General features: G+C 35.4%; 1 protein-coding gene across 1 annotated transcript in view; it reads right to left on the bottom strand.

Moving 5' to 3' along the window:
* Positions 1–16,122: 16,122 nt before the first annotated feature.
* LOC135197811 (neural proliferation differentiation and control protein 1-like) overlaps positions 16,123–18,071 on the bottom strand; it is a 326,436-nt gene continuing 324,487 nt past the window's right edge. Inside the window, 1 exon segment of the mRNA XM_064224941.1 lies at positions 16,123–17,450. Within this exon segment, the coding sequence (XP_064081011.1) occupies positions 17,322–17,450 (129 nt within the window). The 3' untranslated portion in view covers positions 16,123–17,321.

Consider the following 18,071-nt stretch of genomic DNA (forward strand, 5'->3'; position numbering starts at 1 on the left):
TGTTGGGAAGATAATGCCCCGTAGGGAGCGAAAATAAGTTCCAAATATTCCGATACAGGCAAAGGATAAAGGAACTGGGCTCTCTCTCTCTCTCTCTCTCTCTCTCTCTCTCTCTCTCTCTCTCTCTCTCTCTCTCTCTCTAGCAGTCAAAGTGACGTATCTACCAAATGGGATAAGAAGTACCAGATGTGGACTTCGATTGTTATAAACCTTAACTGAAACTTGCTGTTCGTTCTTGAAGAGTTAGTGTGAATATTTTAACGGGATCAAATATTGTCAACTTAGGTTTTAAAATCAAATGAATAATGAAATGTTGAGTGGAAGTACTTATGCGAAGACAACAGCAAATAAAGTTACGGACTACGATAAGAACACTATGCTTAAAAAAATGCAAACTTTAATTTTTGAATACGTTTAGGAAAAATGAAGGAAGGATTTAGCAGACCCTCATCTAACGTCGAATTTTGTATTTAAATCATCGTGCTAGGGGCAGCCCTATGACGTATCTTCCAGTATCCAAAGTTGACGTGTTTACTAAATACCACAACAAGTTATTCAGTAGGGTGGCTGGTACTTAATGAAGGTGCGGTAGCTGTTGGTGATATTGGCGATACCCGCAGTATTGTTTCTCTAGGTAATTCTATTGTTGTTGTGCGATGAGGTCGAAGCAGCTTAGTAATTGGAGAGCCATTTATGAATCCCTTTGAACGAGACCTGAGGAGTTAGGGTCTCGGAATAGGCGGTAGAGATATCTTTAGTCTCACACATATCGCAGCGATTCAAAGTACTGACCTTATGTTTCGCCTGGACTGTCAAACTGTCAGGGAAAAACACACCAATTCCCTGCCGCTTTAGAAGAAATAGTAAACTAAAGATTGTTCTTTGCCTCTTTTCAGAGGATAAGAAGAATTTTCCAATGCGTGAGTTGCATTTGCAATGACACGACATTCCTGGTAAAATATACCGGGAATGAACAAATAAGAAGCGGATAAGCTTTAAAGGGACCTCAACGTACAGAGGCGAGTTTTGGAAATCGGCAAAATGAAGACAGATGGATGGGAGCTGTAAACAGATGGAAAATTCAAATAAAAGGGGGAGAGATAGAATAATGGAAAAGGAAAAAGGAAAAAATCAAGGTGTTTTAGGGTGAGGTTGCTGGTCCCATGGTCGGAGTCAAATTTCATCATTGAGGAATAACTTCCGTCTGACTTTCATATGGGTCACATCCAGTGAAGAATAAGCGATTTGGTTTTCTGTTAACGAGCTTTTCCACTGATTGAGAATATCACTATTCGCTTCTGAAATTCGAGGTTTAGACCTAACAGATTTTGTAACGATATGAAACATGGGTTACTCGGTTGATTCTTTTCTTTTTTATTCTTATTATGCATATACGTATTTCTTATAAAGCCAATAAAAAATAGTAAAAGTTATTTTTACTCGGGAAAAATTAAGAAAATAGAAAATGTTGAAATACAGCCAAATAATAATAATAATAATAATGTTCTAAAGGGTCCACAATAATACAGTGTAAAAAGTCCGTGTATAATTTTGAGGACTTTACAGAAAGCTTTCGAACCCTTCCCAGTGAAGGGTTCGAAAGCTTTCTGTAAAGTCTTCAAAATTATACACACTTTTTACACTGTATTATTGTGGACCCTTTAGGAAAACAGGGATGTCCAACCTGCGCCCACGGCCACATTGTGGCCCCACTCAGTGTTGGATGCGGCCCACTATCGCCTCTCATTAAAAAAAAAAAAAAGTTTTTAGCAAATTTATCATGTACTGAGCTAGAGAGTCTTCATGTAAAATTTAATTAAAATATTTTACTTTATAATTTAATAAAAAAATAATAAACAAAAACAATTTAAAAAACAATATGATTAAGATGAAATTTACAACTGAGCATCCATACTAAGTTTATAATATTGTCAGTTGCTTGGTTCTGTGATGAGGCTTAGCTAGGGCTGCGAACTTAGATTATTTAAAATCTATATTTAGATTATTTGCACTTCATTTACATTTTTAATTTGTCATTTAGATTATAGATTATTTTTGAGAATTTCTTAGATTATTTCTTACTATATTGACATAACAATAAATCATGATTGCCTCGTAGTCTACATAGAGACACAATTCATCATAAGTATCGTGACAACACCATTTGTGTTTTGAACGTAAAATTATTTTGATTTCTGATTTTAAAAAGATTGAAATTGAGTTAAAATTATTTAATATCCATTTTCATTTCAATATGATAAAGCATCAGTTGAGTACCAACTTGAACTGATTGAGCTGCAAAGTCGGGAAGGTTTAAAACTTTCCATAGAGAGCATACACTTCATTTATTTTATAAGAAATTGCATTCTCTCAGTGAATTCAATCAAATTATAAATTTATCCAGAAAATTATTATGTATTTGGGGAAGTACATACTCTTGCGAGCAGTTTTTTTTTCCAGCATGAAAAACATTAAAACTGCAGAAAGAAATAGGTTGACTGACAGACATTTAGCAAACATTCTTAGAATTAAGAATACATCCTTCGATGCAAATATTGAAAACAACATGGCTGGAAGACAAAGTCAAAAGTCTCATTGAATTAATATTGGTTAATTAAATTTAATGGGTTATTTTATATGTATAGCTACATATAAACATTACAATATTTACAATGTTGTAATAAAGTGTATTCACATGGTTTTGTTTTATATTGTCATTTTTCATTAAATTCTGGAAGACAAAGTCAAAATTCTCATTGAATTAATATTGGTTAATTAAATTTAATGTTTTTTTTCTATGTATAGCTACATATAAACATTACAATATTTACAATGTTTTGGGTAATAAAGTGTAATTGCACAGGGTTTTGTTTTATTTATTAATTTTTGTCATTTTTCATTAAAATGTATTCAGATATTCTGGGGTTTTGGCGGCCCAGTTAAATATTTAAGTTTGATGCGGCCCCACAAATTTTTCAATTAAAAAGGTGGACATCCCTGCTTTAGAAAACATTATATATAAACTCTCGTGATGAGAGTTTTTCCCTAATAATAATAATAATAATAATAATAGAATAATAATAATATATAATAATTAATAATAATAATAATAATAATAATAATAATTTTTAATATTCAGCATGGAATAAACAAATAGAGGCATTACAATCGATACACACACACTAGATAACACGAGTTTAGTATGAAATGATATTGGGCATTTTACGCTGATCCAGTAGAAGTTTTATGTATTGCGTCCTATATATATATATATATATATATATAATATATATATATATATATATATATATATATATATATATATATATATATATATATATATATATATAACTACACACACACACACACACACACACACACATATATATATATATATATATATATATATATATATATACTGATATATATATATATATAGTATATAGACGGAAAAAAGGAAAAAAAGAGAAAACAATCTAAGTCTCAAACCTGTTGTTCATCTCTATATCAGCTAATTAATTTTCTTCTTTAAATGATTTTTTATGAAAGTGACGAATATTTTGAGAATAACATTTAATATTCCAAAAAGTCTATCGCTATTATTTAACAAATTTCTCATATTCCCTTGCAGTAGTTTCCCACAAAATGGAAAACTCGAATTATGAAAGTGTGAAAAGAATTTTAAAAAATGAATATAAACGATCAAAATAAATGAATGAGGACAGAGCAAAGAAGATAAACATCTATAAGAATAAAGAGAGAGAGAGAGAGAGAGAGAGAGAGAGAGAGAGAGAGAGAGAGAGAGACCTTGGGCGGCGGGGGACGTGAGACAGCGAGGCCTATAACGAACACCCAGTCAATTTTCAAATAATGAGTCCCCGGATGAAGAGGCTCCTTATTGCTTTATTGATCGAGGCACACGGTGAACCATGACCGGCCTCGGGAGGGTGGCGGAATTTGAAGAGCAGCGACCGAAGGATTTCGAAACAGAACAATGGAGTTGGGAAATTCAGAAATGAATAGCTCCTTGTTTCTTCATTTTTTCTCTCTTGTTCTTTCGCTGATCACTTACTTCATCGAGTCCGAGAGCAGTTGCAAGCGTCAGGTTCGATTTAAATTGATGATTAAAATTTTTTCTTGCGTAATCTAATTTATTTTTATATCGAAGAGCATTTTAGAATGTTATTTTTGGTTGACATTACCGGTTCATATCCCCCACTCCCCGTAGTCGGGTAGTGTCGTCGGTACACCTCACGTGATGCATTGTAGGCATTACTTAAAGATCTTTCTCTTTCATTCCTTTTACTGTACCTCCATTCATATTCGCTTTTTTCCATTTGACTTTCCACCCTCTCTAATTATTGCACCATAATGCAACTGCGAGGTTATCCTCCTGTTACACCTTTCAAACCTTATTGTCAATGTCCATTTCAACGATGAATGACCTTGGCCCTTAGCCTAAATTCTTTATCCCTCTCCTTCCTGATTTAGAATTTGCTTGCATAATCTACTTATGAGGCTTATTGTGACCCATTGCCTGCTTCCACCAGATACTAATGCTTGTTGCTAGTTTTCATATAATTTTTTTTCTCTTCTAAAATTTTTTTCTCTAAAATATCCTTCCTTTGTAGCCAGGCTTGAGACAGACTTGAGCACTACACGTGGATAGTGGCAGCCTGTTGACAAGTTATATATATGTGTGTATGTGTGTGTGTGTGTCTGTATAACTTCATAACCATAAGGATTGCGACGTCTTTAAGCCAGGAATGCAGGTAAATGTTCACAAAGCATCGCCTGGTTCTGTTACCCTTCGTCTGTTACCCTTCGTCTGTTAGGCTGAACGAAGACGAAGGAATAATGAGAGAATATTTCATAAATATTAGAATTGCTTATCTGTTATCATTAGTAACAATGATTCATCGTAGTCGTTTGTTGTTAACTCAGAATAAACAGTGACTAGATCATAATTAACGTTTGAAAGCAAAAAAATCGGAAATAGGACCGTAAGTTATATTATTTTCAAAGTAACATTATTTTTTTTTATTAAGAGAAGTAAATAAAGCTGGCCGTGTTGCAGCGATCAAGAGAAATGAATTTCATTCAAATGTCTGTTATGTTAAGTGTTTTAACTTAATGTTTCAAGAAGAATGACAGATCCTGCAGTGTTTGCAATTGGTTGATTAGTTCATGCATATGTTATGTACATGCATTATTTCCTATGTGAATTAAATTTTTTAAGTTTGTTCAATGTTTATTAAAAGTTTGACTAAACACAAAGTAAATTGATTTCTAATTACAAAATTAATTCCTCATCATTTTCCTGGTGAGGTTAACGAGTCGCTCTATGTGAGATGAGGTCACTGAAATGCTATTCTTGGGTCACTGAGTGACCCATTGCGCATGCGCTGGGCGCCTGAGGTCTTCTGCAATTTTCAAAAACGATTTTTTTTTACATTTGGAATTTTAGGGCCTTGCCATTACTCTCTCTCTCTCTCTCTCTCTCTCTCTCTCTCTCTCTCTCTCTCTCTCTCTCTCTCTCATGATTAGTGCTTGAAACGTTGGTGTTCAAACGTTACTTAGTAAACGAGCTCGAGTTGAACTTACTTTGGAAAAAACAATACTCAAGGCATTTTTATTATTATTCATTCATGTTCTTTCTCCTCCATTCTTTCTACTCTTGTTTCTTTTTTCTTGCCCACCTCTTCTTTCTCCTCTTTCCCTTCCCCTCTCGTCGTCAAGGACCATATTAGTTGTGCCAGCAATCTCCGGAATTCTAGTCAGGAAGTCTTCATCCTCTACCACTGCTAATTTGTATTCTTCTTCTTCTTCTTCTTCTTCTTCTTCTTCTTCTTCTTCTTCCCATGATAATAATTATCGACAATAATTGGATCTCCAGTGGAGCATCCGTCTTTCATCAGCTCAACATCGGAGACTTGGTCGTAAATAGAACTCGAGGAAGATTCGTTATTCGGTGAAATATTCTGTGATTTTGTGCTTCACGGACATCTCTGCCACTTCATTTCACTTAGCAGAGAGACCGGTCCCTAAATTGTACGTTATGAGAGATACCTCTCATTATACACATCATAAGGAGATCTCTCACTTCATTTCATCTCTTGGAGAGACCAGAGGAACTTGTCGCTTTGTTTTAAATCGAGGAGAAAATGTATTATCGCACGCTTGGAGGAGGGACTCTTCCTTCAGTTCACATCAAAGAAAGACCCAGAGATGCCTTCCTACCCCAGCCCCACCCCCCCCCCCCCTCCATATTGAAACGCAAAGAAATAATTCAATTCCCACCTCAAAGAGAGACCCCCCCCTCCTCCCTTCTTTCACTTCACAGTGTCACTTCATCCGCTTCACAGAGAAACCCAATCACTTCAGTCAACTTGAATTTCCACTTCACAGTTCTAAGATTGAGTTCATCTCTGTACAAAAAGAAAATACTCTTATTCAATCTTAGACAAAAAGAAATTTTCATTATAGACTCTCAGTAAGGTTCTATGCGTGATTTTCTCTCTCTCTCTCTCTCTCTCTCTCTCTCTCTCTCTCTCTCTCTCTCTCTCTCTCTCTCTCTCGGATTTTCTTTTGCTTTGCATCATTGACTCGAGCATCTTTGACTACTTATTTAAATCAGGGAAGTTAAGTCCTGCGAGATGTGTATTGTAAGAAAAGGAAGTGCCCAAATTATGTTTTTTTTCTCTCGCCAGAGAGAGGAGAGAGAGAGAGAGAGAGAGAGGAGAGAGAGAGGAGAGAGAGAGAAGTGCCCAAATTATGTTTTTTTTCTCTCGCCAGAGAGAGAGAGAGAGAGAGAGAGAGAGAGAGAGAGAGAGATTGCATATGCTGAATTTTGAAAAAAAGTGAGAGAGTGAGGATTTACCTGATGACAATTTTCGGATTGTTTTTACTGAGTGAAGACACCTGATGAACAACTCTACTCCGCCTGCGGTGTTGGGAGTTGTTAGGGGGACTACCCCCTAGTCAATACTTGACAGCCTAAATTTCGTAAATCAAACAATCAGCCTACGGCTTCGACCTCTTCCCAAGTAACATCTGTTATTGAAGAGTATGGGTATCACTTACATGGACTAAACTGTTTAACATCTTAGTTTATGGCGTTCCATCTGGCAATGTTACATCTACGCCCTCCCTACTTTGCAAAGTCTGGATCTGATGAACTCAGTGAACATATTTCTGATGATATATTTTGTAGGGTGACATACTCGAAGGTCTGCTCAATTGACAGCTATGGCATAGATTATATTAGCTGTCATGTGTCTTGAACAGACAAGCTCTAAAGATAGAAAGGTTTAACTCGTTGACATAAATTGGAAGGAGAGAGCTTATGTTATCATTTGTTCTTGATACTATTAGACTTAATGTTAGGCGCTTCCTTTAATGGGGCACTTCATCTAGCACGGAGCTCAACGAGGAACACTGTAGGCATTACCTTAGGTTCTTTGCAGCGTGTCCCCGGCCCCTAGATGCAACCACTTTCGTTCCTTTTTCTGTACCTCCTTTCATATTCTCTTTCTTCATCTTACTTTCCAACTTCTCCTAACACTTCATTTATAGTGCAACTGCTTTGAGGTTTTCCTCCTGTTACACCTTTCAAGCCTTTTACTGCCAATTTCCATTTCAGCACTGAATGACCTCAAAGGTCCCAGTGCTTGTGAGTGTGAGGATTACCTCGTCGAGGGCCCCAGTTCTGACGGTCAACATTCATACAGAGCAGTGGACAGTAACGTCTTTGTTTTTATTTTTCTATTCTTCAATCTCTCTTTCATTTCCTTAGCTGAGACCCACATAGGCCGACTGACACTCAAGTACACAATTCACTGCTGATGTCAACTTCAGCCCAGTGGATTCTAAAGAAATTCTACCCATCGTCTCCCTCCCTCCCCCCTGTTCGAGAATTGTATACCGGTCCCTCGAATTGTGAACTGAGCGCTCTTGCTGCCACTGCGCCAGAGAAAGGGAGATCGACCCAGAAATGTCCCCCCTAAATCCTTTCTTCCTCTTTTCGCCCACCAATGGTGTCGATCAGCGGCCGCAGATGTGTCTGGGTCTGTAACAAAAGACGACCCATTAAGAATTCGACCAATTCGTTCGGGAAATTGGGAAATAAAAGGAGCCGTTTGAGTTCGTGTGAGCGAGTGGTCGCAGCGATTGGAGAATCCTACTCTTTTTCTTCTCTGAGAGAGAGAGAGAGAGAGAGAGAGAGAGAGAGAGAGAGTGTGTAATGGGGAGATTCACTGAAAGATTATACATTTCATTTTCGAGTGCAAGAGGGATTGTGAATCATCTACACACACACACACACACACGACACACACCACGAGTGAGTGAGAGAGAGAGAATATTAAGTGGTTCTACATAATCTCCGAGGGAGAGTAATTGAGTTTTATTTTTTCCGGGAAAGACGTATACAGAGACAGAATGTCAGGACAGTGGAATTAAGACACCTTAGAGACCTTTCTTAAAGAGAGAGAGAGAGAGAGAGAGAGAGAGAGAGAGAGAGAGTTGGGGAGAAGTTATTGAAATGGTACAATTTTTTGTGGGAAAGGAATTATGACCATCGACGAATTTTTGAAAAAGACAGAGAGAGAATAAAAAGAGTGAGAGGAATGGAAAAGGAAACGAAAGATCTTAATTTTCTTAGTTAGTTGAGAGAGAGAGAGAGAGAGAGAGAGAGAGAGCATACGGGAGTAAGGACCTTTAGATCATTATAATAATATCAAACCCTTGCTAGTACATTTATATATGAGTTTAATTTTATCATCTATTTCACAAATTTTATTTGTCGACTGAATAATTCTTTTGCATATTTGTAGTCTGCTTTACTGTTCGCATCAAGTTTGTCATATATCTATTATTACCTAAATTATTTGAATGACATCTAATGATACCCCAGATAATTTACTTCCGAATGTTTCTACTTCACACCACTGTAAATTATATAGTTCTACCAATTTATTTATGTCCCTGTACTTGATATGTTGCTTTGATATATTCCTCCGTGCTGCCTCCTCCAGTGATGAACCATTCACCGTGCTGTCGAGCTGTGGTATTTTAGTCTTGCTTATGTGTTTCCTGATCCTTGCACAGTTCCTTCCTTTAAGAGGTATACTAACTCTGTCACTTTTCTTTCCTTTGCTTTTTTCCTGGTCCGCTAGTTTAGTGTTAGTGTCATGACATGCCACTCTGATGTAGCGTGATCGCGTCTCCTCCATAGCGATGAAAATCACTGGCTTTGTATCATGATCAGTTACTGGTGCAGTTTAAGATCTGCGGTGGGGGGTTGAAACCAGCATAATTTGGAAGATTGAATTTCAAGTCAGTGGCCCCTTTGGTGTGCTTGTTCCATGTGAATAGGTTTCATCTAATAATAATAATAATAGTAATAATAATAATAATGAGGAACTTAGATTGGAGTTACTGTTATCATCTGAGTGTAGAAAATTGAAATTCATCTCTCGTGAGTAAGTTAGCCGTTGCAGGCTGTTCCTAAGACCCGAAGGTCTTTCTGGCATAAGGCCAGCTCAATATTAGAGCAAATAAAAAGTCCACTTTTACGTACTAGATTAATTTTATCTGTAAAAAGACAAAAGATTTTATGAACAAATTATGCATTTTACATCGGCTCTGCTACATGAGGACCTCTTACCCCAATATTTGAATGTGATTCGATTGCATGTAATTTAGTTGAATCCGACTTTGGGGAGACTTGATGGTATTGAAGTGATTATGATTTTAATTCAGTGCAGCGATTGATAGCAGGCGAAAGGACGGATTAACAACTGCCATGTTGACAGTATTGGCGATGGACATTTTAATTCCACTTTCAAAGAATTATTGAAAAAAAAAGAGAACGATGAAAGTTCAAAGTGTCCTATGGAAGTACAAGATTCGAAAGCGGGTAAATTTTTAACACTGAATCATCGTTGATATAAGAAAAGTCGAAACGTTTAAGAAAAGTCGAAACGTTTAAGAAAAGTCGAAACGTTTAAGAAAAGTTGAAACGTTTAAGAAAAGTTGAAACGTTTAAGAAAAGTTGAAACGTTCATAAGTCATTGCCGTGGCAGTTAAACCGACCGGATCTTCTCTTTGACTACAAGCAATTGATTTAGAAATCTTGGTGTAATTCTCTGTTGCAAATGTTTTTTTTAAAAAACATCGCTCCATCAGTTGCCCAAGAATTGAGAAATTCTGAAGAATTTTGAAGACCTCTGTATTCTGAGGAACTTTTTTTTTTCCTAACTGGTATCTTAATTGATGGGCGCAAAATAATAATAATAATGATATTAAAAAAAATCATTGCCTATGTTGTCTGTGTCATCGTTCTTATCATCTTTGCATTTGGATCCCAGGCTATACCATTCCCTACGCATGACAAGATAAGCATTTCATTCTAACTCTTACCTTTCCTTGTGTGAGGTTCAGTACTGCAGAGTTCCCGTGAAGTTTTATTCATAATGGTAGAAGAATGATGAAAATAATGATCTTCCTGATCATGAGTTGAATCATTGAAACTTCGTAAAACCCAACTTGATGCAAATTCTTGAGTGATAAGCAAGCTGGTGTAAGTCCCTCTTCACAGTTAATTTGCTGTATGTCTTATTTACGTTAGCATGTTATATATTTTCTTTGGTTTTCTTTTGTTTTTCTCTCTCTTTTGTAGTGTTGTTCACTTTTCTGTTTCTTTTTTTAGTACTGGGCAGCCCAACTAGGGCTGCATCCTCGACTGTAATAATAATGATGATGATAGAGACAGAGGAAGCTCATTAGATAAGCATGACCCCTTCAAGTTGCTGTTGGCTCATTGCATTATTACAATGCTCATTTGGACGTGCATCAACCCGGACCTTGCTATGAGATCGTAGGGCAGCAATACACATTACCAAAAAGAATCCCCCCCTCTCTCTCTCTCTCTCTCTCTCTCTCTCTCTCTCTCTCTCTCTCTCTCTCTCTGAACCAAAAGGTATTTAGTTCACTGGTTTCATCAACTAGTATAAAATTGGTTTGAGGAGAATGAGCATGGTTCACTCCGTCTTCGTTGGATTCGAACCTGCGTGCTCTCTTTATTGAGGCAAGTATACTACAAGTATGAGAGAGAGAGAGAGAGAGAGAGAGAGAGAGAGAGAGAGAGAGAGAGAGAGAGGAGTTAGCTAAATCACTGATTGTCTTCAACTGAAGAAGGAGAAGGAGAAATACTTCACATTTGGTTCTCCACTTGGCCGTGATTCTCCCTGGGTGACTTTGGTGTCTGTAACGAAAACTATATGTCGGGCTCAACGAATAGTATCGTGAGAGTTAAAAGTCCTTAAGTCTTTAGTGTGTAAGCGAGGGAGAGGTAGCCGTTTAAAATAAGAAAAAGAGAGATAGAGAAGTTGTCTGCATAAAAAGAGGAAATGAGAGGATACGCTCACCTGTGTGATTACTTTATCATTTTTTTTCTTTTCTATTTTGGTCAAGAGAGTTGCAGACGAAGCTCTTTTTATGAATACTTATTTTTCCCTCTTACCACAATTCTGTTATCATTTGCTCCTTTGTTTTAGCGTTGCTTCATATCAGTGTTTTTTATAAGAATGTGTAACGTCAATTATGTGACCACCAATAATTTTCATCTTCCGGGTATCTTTATAGAACTTCAATAGTACCGGAAATATTTTGTATATAGCCAATATTTTTTTTATAATTGCCAGCCTGAATATTTGGCACGACAACTACCCATTTTTGTGGCCCTTTTGACACGATTTTTATCTTTGAAGATTTGTGACTCTTATTTATTTACTCATTACTTTTATTTTTTACAAACCTGTAAAACCACAGGTAAACATGTATAACTGGCGACCAACATTCTACTCTTGTATACTTTATGTATTTTTGAATTTGCCAGACTGTTAGCAGCCAGGGCAGGTCAAAATGCTTCGTTTTATTTTTATATATATATATATATATATATATTATATATATATATATATAGTATATATATAATATATATATATATATAAAGCTACTATTTGGGTACTCAAACCACAAAGGCTCACGTTTTCGTTTTCATGACCATTTGTATGTCTTTTGTTTCGTACGATCATCACATCATACTTACAGTAGTTGTCCAACATTTGGTGGCAACTATTTTGCAACCATAACAATTTTGTGAACACTGTATTCTGTTGAGACTACATAAATTTCCCCCACTGATGTTTTTTGCCATCAAATGTGCTAGTAAACTGAGTTAGTAATAATAACTATGATATTTTAGAACCTTATAAGACTTTTGTGATCACAGTACTTTCGTGGCCACTATTTTTTTTTTTTTTACCATACAACCTTAATGTTATGTTGAGGCGTCTAGGTGAAATAAAACACATCAAAGGAAACTAAGACTTGATTCAATTACCATACAATTCAAGAAACGCTACATGAACTTTGAAAAACCTCATTGTATGCAGTCTGGCCCACAGCTATTGTATACATGTGTAGGTTTGCGTGTGTGTGTGTGTGTGTGTATGCGTGTATGTGCGTACGTAAAGATTCAACTCAACAGTTGAATATATATTTTTTTGGCGAAACAGAAGGTCAGCCGATAAATTGGCTGTGAATTGTGAAAAAAAAAGACTGCCATGAATGTAGGCCATTGTACAGATAATGGGTTTACAAACTCAGAAGAGGAACTAAATAGACAGCCGGTTACATTGATTTCAATAAAACCATCAGAAGATTAGCATCCAATCGGTTGGAACCAAAACGGATTGTACTACTATATATATATATATATATGATATATATATATATAATATATAATAAAATATATATATATATATACTATATACATATATATTTTAGTATATTATACATATTATTTATATATATCTTTATATTCTGTATATATATGTATATTATACATAGATAAATATGCAACACAACGATAGTGAACCAAGAGAAATTAAAAACTACCCAACATAAATAAACGTTCTATTCTTCTATGAATTATTGTCATGAACTCGTAATAAAATATATGAAAAATACCTCCAAGGAGAAACAAAGGCAATTGATGAAAATATATTTATATATATTATATTTATATCATTTTCTACCAAACCTACAGACGTGCAAGTGATCCGGAAATAAGTGGAATAATCCAGAACTAAAAAAAAAATGTCTTCTTGTTAAGGCTGATGAATTTACTGGATCAGTTCACAAAGAGAATTCGGCAAATCGTCTGCAAATTTGGTAAATGCAGAAAGAAGAAGCGTGAGACTAGTAGGAGTTGTAGTAGTAGTTGTAGTGGTGGTAGTAGTAGTAGTAGTAGTAGTAGTAGTAGTAATAATAGTGATAGTAGTCATAAAAGTAGTTGTTGTCATAGTAGCAGTTGTAGTAGTGATATAGCAGTAGTAGAAGTCTTTTCAGTGGTCCTTCATTCACTTGTCTTAGGGAAAGTCTACTACTTTTGGAAGGACACAGAGCTCGGAAAAATATGATGACACAACCAATGGTCTACGCGGAGTCACGTGGGGGAAACTAACTAACTAACTAACCACTCGAGTACAAATTTTCATGAAGGGCGTCAAATCATTTTTGGGGGTTTCATCTACACAAAGTACAAAAGCTGGAAAGAAAGAATGGCTGGGAACAAATACATGTGACTCCAAGGGGCACAAACTATATATTAATTTCATGCTATTTTTTTTCATCTTAGTATTCAGTTATTTGGTCTTTAGAAACTAGAGATCCTTCCTGATCAATGAGAAGAGAAATGAATAGAAGTCGTTCTACCGGTGAGGAATAACTGAATACTGTGCTCAAACCCTGTCATCTGACAAATCAGTATTAAATTCAATCGTGGATTCTCCTATTCATCATTTAATTCTTTTAAATATACAACTTTGATACAGCAAAAATAGATTTGTTTCGAGGCAAGCTAGCTAAGGGCTTTTTTTTCTCTTAAGGCTAAAAGTCACACAACACAAAATTATGGATGATACCTGTATGTATAGTATAGTTATTATTATTTATATCTGTTTAATACTGAACATAGAATGCAAGGACAATCAAGGCATGCAATATATATTTACGCTTGTTTATCTTTATGTCTTTTTTTTTTATGTATTCAAAAAGACCTACAGGTTAATTGATAATGAGCCTTCAGTGGAAGCTAACAGGTGGGGGGAAGCGTCCCTCCCACCTGCCTCTGCTATAGGTATACATCAGTGTCTTGCCCTCTGAAATAAATATTGAGACGTGTGCCGACAAGGCTCAGAAATTCTCAGCTACAGGTCACCTAAGTCAGTATTTTACTTCACTAGTTTAAAATAATCACACCCCCCTGCCTCCTGGAATCTAAGAATAGGCCTACTAGGCCTGGATGCCCGAAACTAACAGTGGCATACGGACAAGTAGGCGGTGTTAGTTTACGCGGAATTTAACCTTGGCTTTCCCTTTGACTGTTATAAATCCTCTCAAAAGATAACAATCTCTGATAAACTTCTTGTGAATACTAACAAAACTAAGATAGCTTATCACTGTTTGATTAGGCCTATGTATTAAAAAGGAAACGAAAATAATTGCTTTAGTAATGTGGATATCAGCAGCTTCCTATTCCTCTAAGGCATATGACACCTATTTCCTCGGAAGGTTGTTCTGATTGGTAGACTATACAAGGGAGGTCCGTGAGTATTCTTTGTTTATTTGGGTCATTTTAAAAACTGTGTGTGAGTTGACAAGATGTGTGTAACTGTTGTGCTTTAGGCTGATGAGTGTTCATTAGGAATCTGTTATATGTACTGTTTATGTGGTGGCGGAATATCCAATAACTTGACTGATGCTGGTATACTGTTGTGAATCTGTTCCGTTTGTCGTATGACAATCAAAGTGTTTTCCGTTTCTCTGAAAAGAGGTTCCTGAACACACCCTGACCACGCAATGAGAAATAGGTGAGTTATCAAATTATGGCAATCTGTTGAGCTCTAATTACCTACTTTCTCCTAAATGAAACCATTGCTACAAATGATGCCATCTTAGCTGGCTTATGGATATTGAAAGGGAATCCCTAATATATATATATATACGTATAGCCATTAATTCTAAATGAGATGCAGATTGACGCACACTAACCGACTAGCTGTGTGTGTGTGTTTTATACTTTTAAATACGTACATCTGGAAGAACTTTTGTTGAATAGGTGTTGATTGTTATCCGAAAGGAAACCTAAACCTAGATGTCATTAATCATTGTTCCTACTAGTCAAAAAGGATTTAATTGAACGGAACGTAGAACAAGCCACTACGAAATTCTCGTGAACAAAGATGAAAGAAATGCAATATGGAAATGAAGTCAATATTTCAAATGACGGCGATGAACTCATTCTATCAGTTTCATTTAACTGAAATACTCTACAGAAATGATAATAATACTCCCATAGATCATTATTATATATACGAGAATAATCCCTAAATTTAACTGGAATTCCTCTGTACAGTTTACACAACTCTAATTAACCTCTTTGTACTCAAAAATGAACTACCTACCTTCAGTCCTGAGGAGCGATCTTTACTCGGATGGTCATAACTAAGAACTAAAAACGAGGGTAATAGTATACTGGATCTGTGCATATATATATATATATATATATATATATATATATATATATATATATATATATATATATATATATATTTATATATATGTGTGTGTGTGTGTGTGTGTGCGCGCGCGTGTATGTGTATTCATATATAAGCGCAATTGTGTGTGTATATATAATATATATATATATATATATATATATATATATATACATATATATATATATATATATAATATATATATCATATTATTATCCTCTTGGTATAAGTGGTGTGTATCTATATGTAAAAGAAATCTCCTGTGGAAAAGATACTAGGGTGATTAAATGTGAATACCATTGTTTTTTGTCATAATGAACATAGGGATTTTATACATAAAGCAAATATATTTCATTATCTACGTTCTAGAGGCTTTCCAGGTACTTAACTCTATGATTACACCATTATCTCTATTTTTTCCCCAAACGGAGGCAGTACTAGAAATGTAAGACGTGTCATCCTAATTGACTTCCATTTGGATATTCAAGTAGAATACATTTGGGAATTTTCAATTGGGGAAAAAATGATTCTCAGATATTTTGGACAAGGAAATGGCCTTCATTTTGTCTGATGTCTTTATTAAATTGAATTTCATTTGGTTCATTCTGTTCAAGCACATTGGCATCACCACTTAACTCTCGAGTTCGTGAATTTCATATTATCAGCTGTTCGTATTGATGGTATTAGGTGATGATTGTAAGACCCCCTCCCCCTCTGGTGTTTCCTTGATGTTGTTGATAAGTTACTTAACGAAGCCAGCCTTTTTTGATGGAATTGAAAATTGGTGAACAAACTAGTTTTTCCAAATGGTGCTTGTGGAGAGTTTTTCAATTCTTCGTGAGAGGCAACATACTCATTGAAATCCTCTTAGGGAAACGGTGCTTTTCTGGTCCTTTTAGAAAGCAAGATGCTTATTCAAGTCCTCATGGGAGGCAAAGTGGTTATTGAGATACTCTTGGGAAACAAAAATTCAAATCCTCCCCAGAAAATTAAAACCTCTTGTTCAGTCCTCAATTAGAAAGAAAAATCCTAGTGGTAATCGTTTATCCGGAGCCAAAATCCTCCTTCGAATCCTCTTTGGGAAACAAAACCCTTGTTCAAATCTTATTTGAAAACAGGAAACTTTCTTTATGCAAGTGCTAACAGAAACAAGACATTTTTTTTTCTTCTTTTTTTAACCGTCGGTAATTTAAATCATAATTGGGGGGAACTGTGTGCTTATTCATAGCTTGTCTTAAAAGAACTTATTCTGACTCGTAGTGATGGGAAATACTTATTAAAAATTGCTTTTGAAAGAATATGTTTATTCAGGACTTCTTTTGAAACTTTATACTGGAATCCGTAATTTTAAGGTTTGTTTTTATGAAAACCCATTATCAAAACTGATTCATTTTAGACAACTTGGCTTTCTTCAGAGATTTTCAGCGAAATAAACGAAGCCTTCAGACACGGGGAAAGTGTGTCACGAGTTGATGTCCCCCTCATTTAGTTGAGTCTTCCCTCCAACCCTACTAATCACAGAAAATAATCTTTTAAGAAAATGGGAAAAAAGAAAGAAAACTCGAACAATTCAGGAAGTAAACGAACCAAGAAAACCTAGCCATGACAAAGGCTTTTCTTTCCCAATTTGATCAAGATTTCTTCTATTGACTCGGTTTTTCTTTCTTCTCAGTTTCCTTCTTCGTCCCCTTTTCTTCACTTGGCCTTTTGTTCTTCTTCGTCCTCGTCGTCTTCGTCTTCATCTTCTTGGTCTTTTCGCATGGAGGGCGTGGCAGGGGTGGGGTCGTCGTGGAATAAAGGATTTTTCACCTCCATCTCGCCAGTCTGATAAAGGGAGACAGAGAGATATTGATGTAATTAATATTATAATGATTATTCTGGTTTTCCATGCCATGTAAAAGAGACAGAATGTTGTAGGCTTTGTTATTATACTTGTAATTCCATGTCAGTCCAGTAAAAGTAAGGGGCATTATAAGGATTTATTCGAGTTTTTTTTATCATATAATTTTTTTTTTTACTCTTCTCTCTAATCGGATAAAGAACAGCGAAAGTATTATTATTGTTACGCTTCAATTTATATATCGGGTAAATGAAATGGAAAATATTGATATTACTATTGTATCTTTATCGAACGGATCTAATATGTCAAGCAATTATTATTATTATATTAATAAGTACTCATGGTAGCATAAATCTTAAAATGGAGAAAAAAATCTGCAGTTATGTATATGTATATACATAACTGTGGATTTGTTCTCCATTATTATTATATTATTATTATTATTATTATTATTATTATTATTATTATTATTATTATTATTATTATTATTATTAAGAAGAAATTTCAGAAACCGAATTCAGAATCCTAATCTTTATCAAAATACGAATAACAGTTCACAGAGTACAAAAAACTTGTATCCAAAATCCATTTTGTCAAAATGCAGC

The sequence above is a fragment of the Macrobrachium nipponense genome, chromosome 21, assembly GCF_015104395.2.
Source record: "Macrobrachium nipponense isolate FS-2020 chromosome 21, ASM1510439v2, whole genome shotgun sequence".
Taxonomy (NCBI): domain Eukaryota; kingdom Metazoa; phylum Arthropoda; class Malacostraca; order Decapoda; family Palaemonidae; genus Macrobrachium; species Macrobrachium nipponense.